The sequence below is a fragment of the Solea senegalensis genome, linkage group LG16 (assembly GCF_019176455.1).
Source record: "Solea senegalensis isolate Sse05_10M linkage group LG16, IFAPA_SoseM_1, whole genome shotgun sequence".
Classification (NCBI taxonomy): domain Eukaryota; kingdom Metazoa; phylum Chordata; class Actinopteri; order Pleuronectiformes; family Soleidae; genus Solea; species Solea senegalensis.
In genome coordinates, this window is record NC_058036.1 from 13,412,573 (window position 1) to 13,434,138 (window position 21,566).

The following is a 21,566-nucleotide window of genomic DNA, read 5'->3' on the forward strand; positions in this document are numbered from 1 at the left end:
CAACAACTGGACCTCTAACTCTAAAAGCACATTGGACAGCTCAAGTCCAAGTTGCATTAGCACAATTTTTGTCAGCCAACATTTTTCAATTGAATGTATCATATAAAATATTGGCATTGTGTCCTTTCAAATCAATTTCCAAATGAGTTCACACAAGCTGATTAAGCCTGTTAGGTCTACAGGACTCTCTTTGTATTTCTCAGTTTTGTGCTGTTTTGTTCTCTTGCACTCCCGTCAGGAAATTATTTGACTTGATCCCCTCCCGGTGTAAACAAAACAAATGCTGATAGTATTGCTTGACAGAGCCCAATTTCAGACGAAGGACGTAGCATGTAAATAATGTTACATTCTATCTGTTCTTAAAGGCCAACAGAGGCAGAATAATATTATCGACAACACCCAAAAAAATCACCAAACGTTACACACTGCATTATTATATCAGTCTTGTATTAAACTGTTGTCTTCTCCCTCCGTCCACAGGCACCATCTCTGTAAACAGCAGAAGGACGCCATTCACAGCCAGTGGTGAGAGTGAGATTCTGGACCTGGAGGGCTTTATGTACTTGGGGGGACTTCCTACTGACCGCACCAACCTCATCCTGCCCACCGAGCTCTGGACGGCGATGCTCAACTATGGCTACGTGGGCTGTATCCGTGACCTTTTCATCGACGGCCGCAGCAAGGACATCCGTCAGATTGCCGAGAACCAAAATGGCGCCGGCATCAAACCCTCGTGCAACAAGCAACCTGGCAAGCAGTGCGAAAGCTACCCATGCAAAAATCGAGGCATCTGTAAAGAAGGCTGGAATCGGTTCATTTGTGACTGCACCGGCACTGGCTACTGGTCACGCACCTGTGAGAGAGGTAAATGTTAGCATGATAATACAACATTCAAGGAAGAGGCAAAACTCTCTTTGAATTTGTGTGTGGTTATGTGAGAACCAAAAAGTGAGGACATTTTCAGGTTAAGAATTGGTTTTAGGGTTAGGGTCAGAGTTGGGTTTAGGTTAGGGTTAAGATAAGGGTTAGCGTTAGGCACTTAGTTGTGATGGCTAAGCTAGCGTAAGTGGCTAGCGAATGCATTACATCCATGGTGCGAACTACGGGGGAACCAGGGGGGTCTCAGGCCCCCATAATGATATGGGTCAGATATGTGCTGACTTAAGGCAAGTAGACGTACAGGCTTGTAATATTGCATGTGTTGAGTTAAGTAGGTACTTTTTTCGTAGTGGAGATGCAACCTAAACCGCGTCATGCCGTGCCGAGGCGAGTAGAGCCTGGTGGAAGTCCTCGCACACAAATGTATTGTTTGACCACCTTTAGCTTGTTTATGGCGCACTTTTGTGTGGCAGTGCTTCAATCCTCCTATGAAACATCAAATTTATTTCAATCCACATTTGCAAAAACATGGACTGCTCCCAGACTTGCTTAAGTTCTTTTATTGATGATGATGATGATGATGAGAGAGTTGGACAGCTGTGTTGTCAGTCTTGGCACATTCTAAATGTTCTCTATGGGTTCTGGGCTGGACACTGTGGTGGCCAATTTAAGCAAAACAAAAAGTCTCATAATCCCTGAACCATTCCTGCACAGTTGAGTTTTGGCATTGTCACCCTGGAACATGCAGATGAAAACTGGTCACTCAGTATATTTAGGTATTTAGACACTGCTTCACTTTGAACCCTTGTACATAGTTCCAATTTTTTGGGATGATTTTGCACATTGAGAGACTCAAAAAATGATGCTTTATACTGTTCAAATTTACAATTTAACACGCAAAATCTGTTGTTCATGTACAACTGCAGTGTTTAACTTGTTAAAACAGTATTTTAACATGCAGTAAATTGTAAATAAGTGCCAGATAGTGGAAGTTGTTCTGGAAAAATGGACAAAAGCACATAGTTACAGGACATTTATGGTTAAAATAAGCAAAAACAAAGTCCAAATGGACATATGGAGGTTTAAGTGTTAAAGGGTTAAGTGTTAAGTGTTAAAGGTAGTAGGACACCGTGATGGATTCAGACACTCACAGAACTGCACAGAGCCTCGCAGGCTTAACTTCTGCCACAGATCATTCCGCAGCTCTTCTATCCACCTTATTGTTGGGATCTGCAGATTGTTTAATAAAGAGCGGTCAGAGTTGAAAGCTAATTAGAGCATCCCCCGTCCCTGACAAATTGCTCCTACTGCTTTTTTTAGCATATCAATTAAAAGCTCTCTTATCATTTCATCAACCACAGGTTTTTCCTCTCCCTCCGTGCAGTGGCCCGCTGCATTATAATTTCCCCTGAATCTCATTTTTACTGTTGAAAGGAAAGAGTTGAAGGGTATCAGTGGATCAGTCTCATAATTCACCTGGATATTTTATTGAAATATTGCAATATAATTGCAATGCAGCAATGATTTCATAATGCCTTTTTTTTTTATTAACTAACACTCACATTTCGATTTAGGTGTGAATATTGCACCCATGTGCTCTAAGTCATTTTTGTGTGAAAAAAGAGACATAATATCACAGTTTTTACTTTAAGCACACATTGGTCTCAAACGTGGCAATCCTCAAATTTATGTTTTTGATATTATAGATTCATATTTCTATTAATTTTTTAATAATAGTTGTTGTTTTTTGTATTTTGAACTATTCATCGTTCTGTATCAGAGCAAACAGTTTTATGTTGAGATTATGTGAAATATCGTCACAAATGTTATTGCGATATCATGATGGAATATTGAGATACCATTTTGAGCTCATATCGCCCCAACCCTACTGAAGGTTTGGCTTTTCCCATTCAGTTGGACTACTTTTTCACTTGACCAGCTCACGTGGCTCAAGTTATGTCGATATTGACATAGTAGCTACTCGGCGCGCTTTGAACCTCACCAGAGCAGGTACTAAAAAAAGTACCTGGTACCAGGTACTATGCTAGTAGAAATGCAACTGAACCGCGCCGTGCCGGTGAAAATACGCCATTAGATAGATAGATAGATAGATAGATAGATAGATAGATAGATAGACAGACAGACAGACAGACAGACAGATAGAGAGATAGATGTATTACCCACACTGTAAATGACATATCATACATTCATCCTTTGTGATGCATCAGAGCGGAGACCCCAGTTTGTCAAAGGCCCAATCACCGCTCTGAAAGAGTGTCTGATTCTGCAAATTTTCAATCTTGTTTACTTTACTTTTCTTTTCTTTTTTTTGGTAGACATAATTAAGGACAAGGACTACTCCCAGACTTACTAAAGATCTTTTATTCTGAAACATCTGTGCAGGAAGTGCCGAGTGTCATTTGACAGCAGCTTCACACTGAATGCAAAACCAGCGAGAGGTATAATTAATGAACGGAAATGCATGGCCAGATAGCAATGAGAGTAACACATGACATAATTCTATCATTATAACGATCAGATTGGTACTGTTTAAAGAAATATACGTAATCAATATTTTATAGCAGCAGATAAAAATAAAACTTTGACAAACTACAGTCATTTTCTCCGTACTATCTTAGAGCCCGAGGACCAAGTAACATAAATATTATTTTCTTCTGATCTCCAATAAGCAGCTGGTTGAGATGCAATAAACTGGGCAAGGTCAATCATGTAGAAGTGTATCAATCCATTGGACACACTTTATTCCACACACGCATGTTGTTACACCCAGGAAATAAGACATGTCAGAGTTAATCTCACAGCTTCGCTCAGAACTGTAATGAGAAGTAAAATTGCTATATATTACACAGTGTCGTCATGTGACACCTTGTCAAACAGACATCACAGCCGGCGCCTCGGTGTCCAAACATGGCTGTCAATTACATGTGCAGTTTAAGGGACAGACTTGGATATGAGTAAGAGCCGGTGAAGATGAGCAGACACCACACGGTCACTTTTCCATTCCTATAAAAGGAGCATTTGGTTATACGCTACACGGATCATCGTAAGATCTGTACGTCTTCTGTTGCCTGAACTAAAAGGCCTGAAAATAATAACCATTTCATTATTTAATGTAAACCTTGTAGTTAAAATACATTTTCTGTTGATGAATTTTGTTAACAATTTGCATGTTCTCTCAGCTACCACCATTAATGCAGTGGCAGGTAGGTTCTTCATGAATGGTGATCATAATGTTATTTAAATTCTAAAGCAATAGTTACAATAGATGGCCATTTGTAACGGATACAGTCACACACAGAGACTCTCTGAAGTTAAGTGAAGGATTACTTTTTCACTCCACGCAGGTTCTTCCTGACTTCTTACAAATTGCTTTTCAAAATAAAAGTAATGCTAAAAAAATGGTGCTGTCTTAGGGAAATTTGCATTCAAATTGTAGGGATGCACCACAATTGTTGGTAGCTTACATTCTTCTTATAGGTCACTGTATTCATCCATAAAATCAAAGCCGGCCCGATGTCTACAGGGTGGACCAAAGTGCAGTATGTGCGATACAAATCAACAATATCTCATGTTAATTTATACATAGTCATAGTTTTCTGGAAAAATGTAAACATTTCTTATTCTTATTTTATTGTTAATATTCTATTTTCTCTTTTAAAATTGTTATTTATATATTTGTATTTTGCACCAAGGGAGTGGCACCCAAATTTCGTTGTCCACAAAATAACGACAATAAAGGCTATTCTGATTCTGATTCTGAATACGAGGGCTAATGACGGAATGTGAAAGTGCCAACAAAAACTAGGCCACTTTTGTGATTTTACTGCACTCAAAACAAAGAGTGACACTGGTTTGGAGTAAATTACACAGATATCACAGAATTATTGCAATTTATAATGTGGGGTCCAAATTCATGGGGCTTAGGGCCCCATAAAGGCTTGAGCCAGCCCTGAGTAAAATATACTGCAAACTTTGTGTTCAGCAACAAATGTAGGCATTGAGGCAGTGGAGTGTTTTAGGCAGCTGTTTGTTTTGACATGGTTTAGCATTTAGGCCAGCAGCTGTCGTCCAGTCAGTCTGAGGTGTCTGCCTCAGTTCAGTGGACCAGGCAGGTGAATGTTCAGTCCACTGGCAGTTGTTTTGGACTTTGTCCAGATTATCAAGCTGCCCACCACCGCTGCAGACGATAACAGAGATTCTCCAGAGCACACGCTGACTCAACAGACATTTTGTTGCGCGTTCACAGTTCCTCACAGAACATCCTCTTCAGTTTTAATAGGAAGGAAGTTGATGTGTGACTTTGAGACACGAGATCACTTTTCACTTCTAGTCCACACGCAGTCACGCCAGGCTTGGTCACTAATGTGTGTAGAAGTCATACAACTATTCAAATAGAATAGTTTGATTTATTTGTTTATTTATTTTTAGGGAAGCAATTCAAATGAAAAAAATGGATTGAAAGCACTCTTATAGATGTATAAATTAATCTTGAAAAGCAAACTGCTGCATTTATTTGAAAGATCGAGATTTCTTTAATTATTCATTTGTCTGATAACTATTTTTCTACTAATCGATTATCTCTCAAAACTGTTTCCCCAAACCTTTAAAAGGACACCATCATCAACTGATAGTCACTATACTGTCATATAGGACCAAATAAATCAGAAAATATTCACATTAATGAAGCTTTAATCATAGAACATTTGATTGACTTAAATCACAGCGGTTCATCATCGCAGCCTGGTGACACTAAACTTCTATCCTTCTGAAAAATTGTATTTATAATTCCTTGAAGTCGGTGTGACACTAACCCCACTGTCAGTTTTCTTTTCATTGTCCCTCTTTTCTTTGTCTTTCTCAGTACGTATGTCAGTCAATCAGCTACTTAAGTCAAATGTAACTATGCATTTCCTTTCTCCTCCTCTTCTGTCATTTTTATTTTCTCGCGTCATCTCTTCTTCCCGTCCTGCTTTGCTTGCAGCACAGCTTCCAGCCGACAGACAGTCTGTGTCGCCACTCTGTGGCCACTCGGCGGAACTTCACCTTTCCCTCATCATGCAGCAAAACCGAACAAAGGGCGTTTAGAGGACACATAATGTCCCAGCACATTATTGGTTCATTTATCATATTAAGTTAATGTGACAGGACATATAATCACTGCAGATTGATACTAGTGGAGTGCAAGAAAACAGCAACCAGTGCTGATTGGATGAATGCAAGATGAAGTGGAACTGAGACTGCATGTGCACTGGCAGGGAAATAGGAGTCATAAAAATAGTGTGTGTCTGGAACCGGATTCAGTCAGATCCTGACTGTGAGATTCAATTAAAGAAAGGGAGAGGTTAAAGTAGCATAAACACCTCAACTACTACTCTTCTCATCAGGAGTAAAGTCTTGAAATAGCAGCAGATACATTTTAATCTGTTTTCTTATTGCACTTGAAAGTGCCACACGACAACATTTCTGCGTACACATTCTGTTGTCAGTGTATATGAAAGACAATATATGAGGAGGAATCGTGGCAGAATGACTGGGAGAGACAGCATAAAGGGGAACAGAGGATTGTTTTCATGTGTCATATGGCAACTTCAAATTTACTGTTGCCTCTTTATCTTTCCTCACTGGATATTTTATCTTTTTCAGACCATTCTCTGTAAACCTGCGAGATGCTTGTAAACACAAACAACCAAAGTCACCTTCTTTTCTCATTCTGATGCTCAGTTTGACTTCTTGACCATGTCTACGTGCTGGAATTCATTGAGTTGCTGTCATGGGACCATCCAAATACAGTACAAGAAATGATTCAATGGGAAAAAAAAAACACTTAATCTAGCCAGAACTGTACAGGTGGTTCTGCTTGAGTTGTTTGTTAGTGAATCAATAGGGATGTTAACAGGAAGTTAGCTAGTTATGGATGCTAACAGTAGTGCTGGACAGGAAGTTAGCTAGTTGGGTGGATGCTAACAGTAACAATGGATGTGTTACCCTGTTAGGGTTAGGGTTTGTACCTAATTGTCTGCTGTGTTATATTATTGTTTATCTCAAGATGTTCAAATGCCTTACAGTGTTGTAAATGAGAAATTTAAATAACAAAACAACTGTTAGGAATGCGAATTGTAGCACTGGACAGAAAGTTAGCTCGTTATAGATGCTAACAATAGCAAGGGACAGGAATTTTGTCAGTTATGGATGCTAACAGTAGCAATGGACTACAGCAATAGATCAAACAATAAGGTCTAGGTCAGTGTTTCCAATCCTCCACCTTGGGGACCACTCCCCTGCAACTTTCAGATGTTTCCCTGCTTGTTTTATTACACCTGATTCAAATGATCAGCTCGTCATCAAGTTCTGCAAAAAGCCTGATAACAACTTATTAATTTGAACCAGGTGTGTTTCAACAGGGGCACCTAAAACATGTGTGTATGTGTGTGTGGACCTCCCAGGATTGCTGACTACACGCTGCTCTAGCACATCTTCCTAGTTCAGTTGGTGGCACACGTACTCTTATCTTATTTTGATCAACAAAAAAAACTATAAAGAAGACATGGAAGCTTGCTTGAGGTTATGCAAAGAAGTCTTCAGGTTCCCACACGTACAACTCGGTGCTCAAAGAATACAAGGACATAGAAATGAGACAAATTGTTTGCTATTGGTACCAACTTTGACCTTATTTGGATTGAGACTAACGTGTCATTTTGCTCTGGACTTTCTTCCCCAGAGGCCTCCATCCTCTCCTACGATGGCAGCATGTACATGAAGGTGGTGATGCCGAACATCATGCACACTGAGGCGGAGGACGTCTCCCTGCGTTTTCGCTCCCAGCGAGCCTATGGCCTCCTCATGGCCACCACCTCCCGAGACTCAGCTGACACGCTCAGGCTGGAGTTGGACGGGAGTCGTGTCAAACTCACGGTCAACCTAGGTATCGTATGTCCCCCACCTCTCTAAACCATCTGCCTTCACACTTAACATCCTTCACCAGGAGACGGTTCACTGTTGAGCAGTGACCTCTCCCTCCCTGTCACTCTCTTTATGCCTCTCCTCTATCTCGTCTCTTCGTCACTTACTCATCACTACAATCCTTTAAAGGTTCCCACCAGCTTTAGAACATAGATAAGACAGTTTTTATCTATTGCATGGGTGTTAATGCGTTTTGTGCTCACAGATAACCATGGATTGCTTTCTTAATAGTAATGTAAAGTATTTACCAGACAACAGTTCAGGCTATAACATTTTTACATAGATATATATATATCTATATTTCAGTGCTAAACATTTTTGGCCCATCTTTGAAACAGACAAACCATAGTCATGTCCATGTTCTTGTTTACAGAACTTTTGAGACAGTCACAGCACAATAAGCATTAAGATAACATTGTGGTGTTAAGATAATGGGCTTTAAAGTTTGATCTTTGATAAAGTCTTTTTTCTTTTGTTAAACAAAAAAAAAAAAAAAGCAAAGTGTGCTGAGACTTTCTAAGAGGTGACATCCACCAAGTACGCCCTCTGGTCTTCAGTCCATCATTCCACAGGGCATTTGAAAACAACAACAACTTTCTTGCCTTCCTCACTAACAGCATTTTTCTGTCTGACATCAAGTAATTTCCCTGTCACCTTCCTCTTCTTCTGGGTGGTCGTTTTGATTTGTTGGCCATGGTGTCTCTTAAGAACATCTATGCTTCTTCTTCTTTTTTTTTAACAATTTTTTTTGTTTGTTTACCAGCCAACTCCATTTTCCATCATGCTTTGTCAAAAGATGGTATTCACCCCTTCAAAGGCCTTAAGCCTGCGGCCCGTCAGGTGAACAGCCCGAGAACAGAGCCCAGCAAAACCTACAGCTGGCTGTGACCCCAAAATGCTTCCAAACTCATCCACTCAACAAGTCTACCATGGAAATATAGTCACTATACATCTTGCTTATACAGTACATTTGAAAAGACATCATAAAATGTAACAGATGAACAGACATTAGCTTGTTCAACCCTATAGTTACATCGTAATCTGAATATACATGAATAATATATGTAAGTCATACCCTAGAATAAGTCCAAATATTTGCAACACAAATTGGGCAGTCTCTGTTTGATTTCTCAGCCTGTGTTAAGCTGTGATTTTCTATAGAATCATAGTAAACATAAAGCTAGCTTCTAATCTGTCCTTAAATGATACAAATGTAAGCGTAGCATAAGACTTCAGATGCAATGGTTGGGGTTCCTGTGCCTCTGCATGGTGCTGGTGCTGATTGGATCGTGGCTGTTTGCTCCCACTTTTCTGTTGCGGTTGACGACACATGAAACCACTAGCCACATGGTGACCAACCCTCACTGTCTTTCCAATTGCAGCTACAAACAGCACTTCAATTCTGGCCCTGAATGGAAGTGTTCCGAAACTATTTAAAAAAAAAATAATAATAACTGAATTAAAATCACTTCAACGTGTCGCTGTTTGATTAGCAAATCCAAATTGTATGCTTAAGTGTTTCAAAGATCCATGGCTCTAAAATGAAAAGCTGCTACCGCCTTGTTGGTGCAGGGGCTTTGGAGCCAGAGACTTTGACTTTTCCAATCTGGATGTTTAAACCCTGAGACTTAACAGTCAGCGCTGGGTTGGAAGACTCATGTAGCTGGTAATATAAAGTGGCCATTTTACTGTCAATACTGTGTTGAAACAATTTGGTACTAACAAATGAGCCAAAGCTCAGGAATCCACTCATGATTTTCTGTATTATTAAAATGTATATGTTTTGAAATGGCTAAAATCAATGATTAATTTCATAGTAAATTGCCTGAGTATAAGCATCAAAGGTATAAAATGGCTACCTTCCTGCATGTGTGCGTCCCCGGAAGGGTGGACTTCTTGTTTTTGGATGTCTGCAGCAGTAACCTTGAAGGATGCAATTTCATCTGTCATTTATTCTTCCCCATCTAGACTGTATCAGGATAAACTGTAACTCCAGTAAGTTAACACTCAAGTTTCATTTTGCTTTCTATGTTTATGATCTCTTGATGTTTTTTTGTTTTGTTTTTTTTTAAAAAGGAAATGTCTTGCTTTTTCTTATTTTGTTTTGATTTTTATCTCTTAAAATGTGAGTCCTGCACTGCCCTCCACCTTCTCTTTAGCCCGTTATGTGGAGGATGAGTTTACTCAGTTGGCTTGACTCAGTTAATTCAGCAGTAATAGCCTCGGTGAATGGACTGACTGGTGCTTTGCTGTAGTCATTAGCAAAACTGTACTTTGATGTAATTTCCAAATCAGCCACTTAACTCTATTTTTTACCAAGTGTTCCCTATCTGCACTTTATAGTAACAAAATATAATTTAAAATATAATTACAGTGCATATTATCTGGTAAGAGAAAATGAAAAAAATATGACATTATGAAATTGAAGTAGGATTGGTCCTAATACACCTCATTTGAATAGTGTACCTACTATGTCTTTTTACATTTGATTTGATTTTACTACTGTTTTCTAACGTGGATACGCAACATTATTCCTTCAGTCCATTCGTAGTTGTAAAAGATGAATAATTGGTATAGCGTGTTATAAGATTGTGGTGTAAAAATTATATTTTAGCAGATGAGAAAATGCCCTAACAGTACAAAAAATCTACATCCGTATAATAAACAAACAGTGTTTACTTGCTGGTATGAAAATACTATATATATATTTAGGTTAGGCTCATTAATTAGCAGCATATTCTTAATTTTTAAAGTTGTAACTAGATTCCACAAGTCCACAAAATTGGGCTCACTGAGCAACTCGAGTGACAGCCGACAATTTGATAGACACAATTTAAATATTTATGTCATACATTTCCTTTATATAGTATGTCATATACAAAAGCTTCAATTTAACAAACATGCAGATTAATACATGAAATTTAAACCTAAAGAAAACCTAATAAATGCCCTTTAATCACTTTTTGTCCTCATCATAGTCACAAAAATTATTTAAAAAAAGTAATCAGATGAATAAATTTACAGACAGTTCAAATATTTTGTGACAAAATAGGAATAAAAACACAAAATGTGGCTGATTTTTGTCATCGGGTTAGCTTCTACACACTGTGTATTTAGGGGGATGCTTATACATACACTTTAGCTCTGTTAACAAGTGAATCTGCTGCTTTTACAACCTACTGTTTATAAAGTCACAGTTTTTTTAGCAGTTGTCAGTTTGTCTTAAAATATCTGTGGATTGCTTTTACTCATAATAGGGACATCTTAGGGGGATCTTTCCTTTTCACATTTTTTAATATAAAAAAGAAAACCAGAGTAGATGTGTACAAGTACTTCCATTTCTTTTAGCACTTTATTTTGTAAAATTTAACCAGCGAGACCAAGGAAACCTTTAAACTCTGAGGCCATGCAAATGAAAACGCTTGCCCTGTTCATATAAATTATTCATACATTTTATATTTGTATAAACTAAATGCTCCTCATTCAAAGCTGTGCACAGTATCAGCCAGTAGGTGTCAGCACAACCCAAGAACTAAGAACACACACTATTTGTCAAGCACTGTTTCCATTAAACCACTGAAACCACAGGGAATGACTGTGAGGGACTGACAATGCACATGCTTGAGAGGAGATGAAATGAGTTGTATGGGAATTAAATTATGAAGAAAGAGAGTCTCCCTGACCTTGCTAGAGCTTTATAATAACCAAATTATAAACCATTGCAAACTATTTAAAGGGGAACCAACAAATAAGTATCAGTGATTTATGTTTTCGAAAGTCAGATCAGGATAAAATCAGCAAATCATGGATTATGGATAACTTGTTAACATGTTAGTATCTGTATTCAGATATTCAGAGTGATTTTTCTTTCATACATTATATAGTATGTACTAGCATTTACAGTGATTTACTTTCATAAAACAAATGAAAAACCAGAAATGTTTTGTTTCTATTGCAATGGATAATGATTATATGTGGATCAGGAACAAATTGGGACACCCTGTGAAACATTTTTAAATTGAATGTTGACAGTTCATCAGTGTCTTGAATGTCACGGTCAGAAAAATACATTACATGTAGAGATGTGGAGGAAATAATGGATGGAAAGGATTTCTTAAACCCTATAATGAGTAAAAGCAATTTACCTACTTTTGCTCAAACTAGTAACATAGTGATCAGGTGTTTTGAGCTGTTGTGAGAAGAATTACATAATGTGTGTCACATATTTTAGGTATTTTGTATATTTTCTAAAGATGTATTTCAATGACTAAACCAAACCTGTGTTTCCCAAAGGTGTAAAAGTTAGTTAGAAAACTATTTGAAATTCCGCTAAGCTGCATGTAGCGTTTCCACCGATGATTCCAGGCTGACTGGTGGGAAACAATGGTTTGGTTTTAGCCTCAGGATGTCTTTAACTTTGTGATTGACCACTGTTCTCAGGCAAGGGACCGGAGACCCTGTATGCTGGGCAAAAGCTCAATGATAATGAATGGCATACAGTGCGTGTGGTGCGTCGCGGCAAAACCTACAAGCTAATGGTTGACGATGATGTAGCAGAAGGTACTTACCTACCGATATCAACTCGGTTCATGTTTCAACAAATGTTCCAAGTCTTTTGCCTTGTCAGTGGTATGTTGCCATAGAGACCGATAGGAAGACAGCATGTAGGTCTGTAGCTGGTAGCCAGCTTGCATTTATCTAATGCTGTTAATGTAATTTTCTCCTTAAATCAGCCCTTTTGTGTTAGTGTCAGACAGTGTTCTGTTTTCTTTTTGTTTGTTTTTTTGTCTTTCTTTTCAACCCATCCCCTTCACCCTCCCCGTCTTCAGGCCAAATGGTGGGCGACCACACTCGCCTGGAGTTCCACAACATTGAAACGGGCATCATGACGGAGCGCCGATTTGTTTCCACCATCCCATCCAGCTTCATTGGTCACCTGCAGAGCCTGAGGTACTTGGGAATTGTACATTAACATCTATTTACACTTTTAATGATACATTAATGCAAATTATTATTCTGATTTTTTGCAATTAAAGGTACACTTCACCGATTTGCATTTAGCTTTGTATTACTAGAGTAGGGGTAGAATTTTTGAAAAATTTTGCTTCCCAACGTTTCCCCTGAGTCGAGAAATATATTTGTTCTTTTTTTTGTTACCTGCCCACCAGTGACACTCGGTCCGAGGCTTGAAACTGCAATGCTAATCCTGCACTTCTTGGAACCACTTGTAGGGCGACGGGACCTCATTCCCAGAATGTAAACAGTGTGCGCCATCTTTGCTAACAGTTACGCTAACAGGACCAAGTGTCACTGGTGGGCACGGAACAAAGAAAAGAATGAAGATATTTATCAACTCAAAATACTACCCCTATTCTAGTAATACAAAGCTAAATGCTAATCGGTGAAGTATTCCTTTAATCAAACTGACAAATTTAGTTAGTAGCCGGTAAAGGATTTAAAGCAGTGTGTAACATTTAGGATTTATAGAAGGATTTATTAGCAGTACGTGAATATAATATTCAACTAAGTGTGTTTGCATATATATAATCACTTTAAAATGCCTTAGAATCAGCCTTTCATATGTACTTTAGGTAAGGGCCTTAAGGCTTTTCGGAGGCAGCCATCTTGTGCTGCTATGTTTCTACAGCAGCCAAAATGGATGTGCATTTCACAGTTTTGGAGCAGATGTTTACTATGCAAATACACAAGAATGACGCCACCCACATAAACCCAGTGCATAAAAAAAATGAAAAACAGGGAGTAAGCAGTAGAGAGAGAGAGAGAGGAGAAGAGTGGAGGAGGTGGAAGGGTTAGAAATGTTTATGTCCTTTCTGGTATGTGAAGGCCACCATAGTTCCCTGCAGTTATTCTGCTTCTTAAGGGTTCAAAAATTCAAAAGGTTTTTGCTTCATTTTCTCAAGATCCAAGCTGAAGAACACGTTCAACCTAATTCCTAAGACCATAATCTCAAATGCCATTTCTTTTTCTTCCCTCAGGTTTAACGGCATGCTCTACATCGACCTGTGCAAGAATGGAGACATCGATTTTTGTGAGCTCAATGCCCGCTTTGGGGTTCGGTCCATTATTGCTGACCCTGTCACCTTCAAATCCAAGAGCAGCTACCTGAGCCTGGCCACCCTACAGGCCTACGCATCCATGCACCTCTTCTTCCAGTTCAAGACCACCTCTCCAGATGGCTTCATCATTTTCAACTCTGGAGATGGCAACGATTTCATCGCTGTAGAACTGGTTAAGGGGTAAGTTAATTGAGCGAGGACACTTTAGTGAGTTGTCGGTGAAGTTTCTCAGTCATCCAAATCATAGTTATCTACAGAACCTACTGTATAGCCAGGTGTCTACAGCTAAGTTCAGCTTATGAGTGCAGGTGAGTTTTGAGAGATTGACCATCTCAAAGAATTGACAAAGCGATCAGAGATCAGCGAGTCCAAGTTTGGACGGTTTCTTGGAGAAGCAGCTCTTTTAACTTTAAAACCGCTTCTCTTGCAGATACATCCACTACGTCTTTGACCTCGGAAATGGGCCAAACCTCATCAAGGGCAAGAGCGAGAGAGCGCTGAATGACAACCAGTGGCACAACGTGGCCATCACCCGGGACAGCAGCAACACCCACACGCTCAAAGTAGATGCCACAACCACGAGTCAGAGTATCAACGGGGCCAAGAACCTCGACCTGAAAGGTATCAACAAGCCAGTCCATCATAGGGCCACATACAGAGACCAACAACCATTCACTCTCACGGTCAATTTAGAGTGTTCACTTTATCTAATCCCCATATCTGCATGTTTTTGGACTTTGGGAGGAAACTGGAGAACCCACTGGTAATATACATAAAAGTAGTAATGACTCATCAGTTGTGGCGACCCCTAGAGAGGAAGAAGTAAAGAAATGAGGAAAGGAAATGTATTTTTGTACAGTTTTCGCATGTTTGGTCATTTATCATGTAATTTGTATATCTAATTATGCCAGAAATGGCCGTAGGTCAATTAACTCCCAATATTCTCTTAACAGCAGTTGATGGAAACACAAATACATCTTTTTGAAAAGTTGGTTAAATTTTGTGTAACAGTTTGGTCCATGTAGGTTATGTCATGCAATGCTTTGCATTTTCACTACCAAAGATTGAGAAGCATACCGAAATTCTGCTGGGGTACCGTAAGTACAGTTGTCCAGTTCCTGCAGGGTGGAGTTAGAAACACTGCAGTCCATTGTTTTATTTTTGTGATAAACAGCCACATGGCAAGAGGAAAGAACAGGTAAATGTTTACTGTGTTGCGTTTTTCTTTGTGGAATCTATTGGCGAGCTAAACAGCCCGACAAGAAATGAGCCAAATATTCTTACATTTTTCTTGGATTAATCTGCCAGTGGGGTAAGCAAATTTTGTTTGGTTAAAATACTTAAAACTGCCGTGTAAATCTAGCCAATTTCATACTGCCATGTTCCATAAAACTGGCCAAAAACTGTATAAAAAATGTATAGCTTAGAATGTCTTGTACTTGCACACTCACCAATCCATGATGGTGTGAATTGTACTTCTGTATTTAACACGTCCTTAATACACACCAGCCATAATTTATGACACTGACATTTTTCAGATAACCTCCCTCTGTGTCTGTTGTCCACGCCCACAGGTGATCTGTTCATCGCGGGACTGGGTCCAGGCATGTACGGCAACCTGCCAAAACTGGTGGCGTCCAGAGAAGGCTTCCAGGGCTGTTTGGCGTCAGTGGACCTCAACGGTCGCCTGCCGGATCTCCTTAATGACGCTTTGTTCCGCAGCGGGCAGATTGAGCGCGGATGTGAAGGTACACCGTCCCTCATATCCCAGCTAGACTACTACAACACAAACTCCAGCAGCCCGTTCTTCCTGCTCAATGCAAACAGTAGCTCCACAGCGCTGCATCCATACAGAGGGCCCTCCCTCCTATTAACTGTGCTTGTTGCTTCATTCACGCACGGTTGAACACCTCCTCACCCACCATCACCAAGTTATCGGCCACATTGGTCGCCCGCTGACACTGCCGTCACACTCACGCATCAGAGCAGCCTACATTAAACACTGCCACGTTCTCCAGTTTCATCTCTTATTATTTGTTCTTTTTTTTTTCTTTTTGGATTTTCTGAATGTTTAGACTTTATGATCCAAGATGCTACTACTTCTAATAAGTGGCTAGATTGTGGCCAGATTGTGTTGATTTTACCCTTCACTAAGCGCCACCTACTTTAGTTATTGTCGTAAAGTTCCATTGTTGCACTTCATATATGCAATTTACATAAATAAAGAAGTTTGCAGTGGCTTTTGACACAACAAATCCTTGTTTTTAGTTTACACTTAACTCAAAAGGCAGCTTTTAATGGCAGTTTTTAAGGAAAATACCTGCATCTTCACCACTTGTTGGCCCTTTATGACATGGAAATATAGGATTACTCTTATATTACAACTGTGGTTGTAATATTTAAATTGCAGACTGGGCTGTTGGTTTACTACACAACTTATTCATAAAATACATGTGACAAATGAAAGGTTATAATCCACAAACACAAGATGTTTACCGTTAGTATTTTTATATGACAAGTATTTTCAGCCATCATGTTTCATTTTTAAATAGTAAGTGAATGAGGACACACCTGTAAGACATTTCCCCTCATCCAAAACAAAGCAGGACAGAACTGCTAACATTAGTCTAAACTTCCTCTCGATACTACAGTGGACAAAACCCTTTGTTCCTATAAAATGCTGTAGTAAATGAGTAGTATAATATAAGTATACAAAGAAACAATGAAATGTAAAGTCACTGTAGACCTTTTTCATGGCAGTCATTTTGACATGAATCAGTTATAAAAACAAACGTGTTTCTTATCTCATTAATAATGGCAACAACAACAATAGTGATGATAATAATATAACACAATACAATACAATACAATACAAGATATAGCAACTTTTCTTAAACAAATGAATGACACTTAAGTAAAAGCCTTAAATCTACTATACCAACTGATTAAAAAGCAAAATGGCATGAAACACAATCTCACAGAAGCAGGATTATAAAAAATAATTTCCAAGATAAAATTAAGTTCGCAAATCAAATCAATTTTATTTGAATAGTCACCAATCTTATATTAAAAACTGATATTCTCAGTTCTTAGACCCTCATTTCTCAGGAAGATGAGAAGGAAGGATTCTCCCTTTAGGAAGGACAGATCACATCACCAAAAAGCACTTGTAACATACAATCATATTAGTAATGGTAGCAATATCAATACTCCTCAGAGTGTAGAACCCAAAGTGCAAAGGCTCTGTCACCTTTGTGTCACAGTCTAGTGTTTGGAATAACCTATAATGAGGCCTTTAAGGGACTCAGGGAGCAAAAAGAGTAAAGTTCTGTTAAATAACTTTAACTTTAAGTTGGTTTTGGGAGGTCAGATTTTCTTGTGTGGAGTCCCCCCCCGCCCCTTTTCCCAATTCATGTCAAAATGGCCGCCGCGAGAGAGCCCATTCTCCGCTGTTACGGTTTTAACACCTGACCAGTGCGCACAAAAGTGATAATCTGCATGGGGACATACCTGGACTCGGTTCATAAAGCAACACTTGCCAAATTTCATGATGCATTTCATGTAGCTACATAAAAAATGAACTGGTGAAACACTCTGCAGGAGCAAGCAGATGTTACCGTTGTGTCCGTCATTCTGTGTGAGCCGTGCTTTGCTTTTTTTTTTTGCTGTTGTTTTTCTTCGCAGCTTCCACAAACTGCTCTTGTGTTTGCATGGAGGTCATTTTCTGTGCAGCTTCTTTTTTTTTTTTCTCTCTTATGTCTGCCATATCATTCAGTTGAACATCGACTCCGCTGTAACCTATGTTGTCTTTTTTCCCTTTGGTTTTGCTTTAACATAAACTTATAGCGCCTCATGTTACACAACTGAATGTGCCGACATTCCATTTTCATCAGAGCAGCAAATAATGTGACGTGTACTGAATGTCTTCCACACTGTGACAATCTGAACGGGGTTGAGAACAATGTCACTGTACTGTACTGTGCTGCATTGTACTGCAAGAACATAATGATTCATTTATTTATTTTTCAAAATAAAATGTCAATCATGCTTTGTTGGTCTTGTCCATGGCCTTTTATGTTTTCCTTTTTATTTTTTGCCTATGTATCATGTTTTTGCCTATGTAACTGTATTGCATTGCTTGCTTTTCATAACAAACCTCCATTACTTTAAATCTTTAATTTTCTCTTCAACATGAGAAGCTCAGGTTGTGGCAATACATTGTATCAACACTAGATGGTGATACTGCACTGCTTGCAAAGTTTGAAACAAAATCTTGAAAAGAACAAAAACAACAAAAAAAGCGCCTTTTTATTGTTGTTCCATCTTACATTACATCCTGAACCATGATGAGTGGACCAATCACCGGGAATAGAAGACATTTCCATACTTAAGCAGATTTATTATTTATTTTTGTATTATTGTAAGTCAGTTCTACACCTCTATTCCCGCCTCCAACTCATCATCAGATCACTTGCTTGCATCATTCCACCAGGTAAGTCTCTGCTTAACACATTTGCCAGATTTGAGTTAGGTCAGCTATGAAGTTTACCAGCCAGTCTGCTGTTTGCTAAGAGGTTTGAGTCTAAAATAATAATCATAGTAACACAACAGTGTGCCATTATATTGACCTGTAGAGAAAATACACTACATTAAAACATCTCTTGAGTCAGAACAGAATTCACTGCTCACAGTGGGTGAAACCTATACGTCTCAATTAACTAACATGACCAAATGAGGTCCACAAGTCAATATACAAAGTGGGTAAGGAGAAGTTTGAAGGCTAATTCCTCTTGCGGCAGAGATTTAAAGGTCCAGTGCATAACATTTAGTGACATCTAATCGTGAGACTGCAAATTATGAACGTGCACCATTAGACCCCAACTTGTGGTCAGGAACCAACTCCTTTGAACAATGACCAGTTCAGGGCCCCCTTTTTAAAGATTTCTTTTTTTTATTATTATTATGAATAATTTGTATTTCCATTTCTCAAGCCTGTCAGGGAACTACGGTGGCCTTCACATACCAGAAAGGATGACGTTCTTCATTGTTTGCGTCATGAGCTTCTGCTTCAAAATGCAAAATGAACACTCTGACTGGTACTGTATGTCCATCCAGGCTGCCGTAGAAACAAGGCTTATTCTAAGGCTATGAATACTAAACTTTTAACACTTAAAGGTAGCATGTTCAACATCTGCCAATAAAATCTCCTACATATTACACACTGGACCTTTAAAGATGAAGCATAGACCTTATTTTTGAATGTAATTAAGGATACACTAGGATATTTTTAAACATTTTTTCACTGTGCACGGTTTAAGGAATTAATGAAAATCGGCAATATAACTCAGTTTTAATTACACAACTATATCAACTGTTACTTGGGGCACCAAGTCGACTTACACGGTTCTGCCGAAAATAAGGTCTATGGAGAAAGGCCTAATTCTGACGTTGGTGGGAAAGAATAGAGTGTATGTGGTAGTAGGCAAAAAAAAACAGCCCAGCATCTCCTAGTTCAGTTCTGTCTTGACCTGTGTCTTTTCGTATTATGCTGAGATCTGTCTGTCTATGTGTGTGTGTGTGTGATTGTGGGCGATGGCTGGATTTCCACAGGTCCCAGCACCACCTGTCAGGAAGACTCCTGTGCCAACATGGGCATTTGTATTCAGCAGTGGGAGAACTACACCTGTGACTGCTCCATGACCTCCTACACTGGCACACAGTGCAATGACCGTGAGTACAGCAGCTGTGTGCATGGCGAAAAACTCACCCACGCAAACAACCCACCAGTGAGCTGTAAGAGGACGTTTTTTTTTTTTTGCGTTTGTGAGGTGGCAGCCTGTCGCTGTGGATCCTAACACTCATCAGCTCTATATGTTTGTCCACAACGTCCTCCAGTGACACACAATTTAAAGCTAACATGACAACGCTTTATACTATTTGATTTGTACACGTGTTCATCTCAGTGTAGCTGCACTGGGTGAATATGAGCGTCATCAGTGGTTACTGTGCTTGACAGCAGGCTTTAAAAAGCCCTTCACGCTGAGGAATCACCTCTCTATAGCAAAACAGTTATAATGCAATGGAATTGCACACACAGTTTTGCTTTTTAAAAATCAGTTTGTTCAAAGAATGGCTTTGTACGACATCATGACATCACTATGTTGGCACTTTTCTTTTGAAGAGAGCAAGTAACGACTCCTTATTGTGTAAAACTGGCCTCTTGCTCTGAATGTAGACAAACACACTTTGTCTGAACGTCTGGAGCTCAAAGGTAACACCTAACCTTAACCCACTTCCCAAGTCTTAACCCTCATAAAGCCATTTTAAGGGGTGACGGAAAGTGAGGACCAGCCAAAATGTCCTGTATTGGTCCTCACAAATATACCATACAAGAACACACGTACACATTTATGCAGCTAGCCGTATATAAGGACACATTCATTTGTTTAAAGTACCTCAATAAACCAAGTAAATCAAGTCTTTTTTTGGTCTCCATGGCAACAAATGTTCCTGACAAGGTCAGTGTTTGTTAAGGTCCTAAACAGACAACAACAGCAAGTGTACACACACGTGAGCAACGAGAAACTGTGATGCATGTATCGCCAGCAACAGCTGAATTGTGTCTGTGCAAACATGGCTAATATTTAGCTGTGAGTGGATAATGATAAGTTGTATCAGTGCCTGTGTTTGTGACGCCATCTCAGCTCTCTTAATGTTTCCTGTGGCATCACTGGGGGATGCCATTCTGGTGCTCCAAAGAAATCTAATTTGTATTATTCCCTGGGTTGGTCATACATTTACATGGATCTAGCATTTACGCCGGGATTTGATCCAACTCTCCCCACTGTCCCTAAGTGGTATGGATTGATGGAAGGATGGCTTTCAGTTGTAGTGTATGTCAGTAGAAAGTAGGTCTTCCTTAATGACACATTGCGTGAAAGAATGTGGGTGAAGTTAGACGGAAACTTGGTTTCTCTGCCTCCATCTGTTCAAATCTTTGTTTTTCGAAAACAAGTTTTGACGAACTAGCAGGAAGTCTCGTCAGCACGTCTGACCCAAAATAGAGATGGAATGGTGTCATTCAGTTTCCTCCTCGTCTCACTGCGTGCCACCTTTTGTCGGTTCTGGCTCGTCATTGTGCGCTGTGTTTACTAATCTGCAACGCTAGGCTGCTTCATTTCGACTCGTGACAATAGAGAAAATATGCAGACACCGAGCAAAAGAAGACAATGTTGAACACGTATTGTATGTGGCGATAGCGTATCAATACTCTTTAGACAATAGCACCACAAACTGCACCACTAAGAGTTCTATCCGCAGAAATGAATAAATAACTTAACACTCTAAGCACCAGTATGAGATAAGGGCTGTTAAATGTGTTCATTTGCTACTGGGTCCAAGGAAGAAGAAAACCTTTTTAAAGAGTTACTCCCCATACAAAAGGCTTATTGAAAGCAAATATACACTTCTACAAACTTATTTCAGGGTAATAAATTAAATTCCTGCCAATAACTGTCCACTATAGAGATCGACCTTCTTAGTTATGTTACGTTTGTAGTTGTTTTTTATTGTTAGGTAACTTTTTTCTGACCTGACAGGGTTTTCTGTTTTCATTGTCGGAACTCAGCC

General features: G+C 39.3%; 1 protein-coding gene across 3 annotated transcripts in view; it reads left to right on the plus strand.

The window, feature by feature from the left end:
• nrxn3a (neurexin 3a) overlaps window positions 1-21,566 on the plus strand; it is a 138,283-nt gene that overhangs the window by 86,281 nt on the left and 30,436 nt on the right. For 2 of the 3 annotated variants that reach the window (XM_044047175.1, XM_044047176.1), the window contains exons 10-18: window positions 481-864; window positions 7,619-7,822; window positions 9,829-9,855; window positions 12,301-12,420; window positions 12,690-12,810; window positions 13,857-14,117; window positions 14,368-14,558; window positions 15,512-15,685; window positions 19,548-19,667. In XM_044047175.1, the coding sequence (XP_043903110.1) occupies window positions 481-864; window positions 7,619-7,822; window positions 9,829-9,855; window positions 12,301-12,420; window positions 12,690-12,810; window positions 13,857-14,117; window positions 14,368-14,558; window positions 15,512-15,685; window positions 19,548-19,667 (1,602 nt within the window). The remainder of the gene's footprint in view (window positions 1-480; window positions 865-7,618; window positions 7,823-9,828; window positions 9,856-12,300; window positions 12,421-12,689; window positions 12,811-13,856; window positions 14,118-14,367; window positions 14,559-15,511; window positions 15,686-19,547; window positions 19,668-21,566) is intronic. The other variant, XM_044047177.1, reaches the window with a different exon arrangement.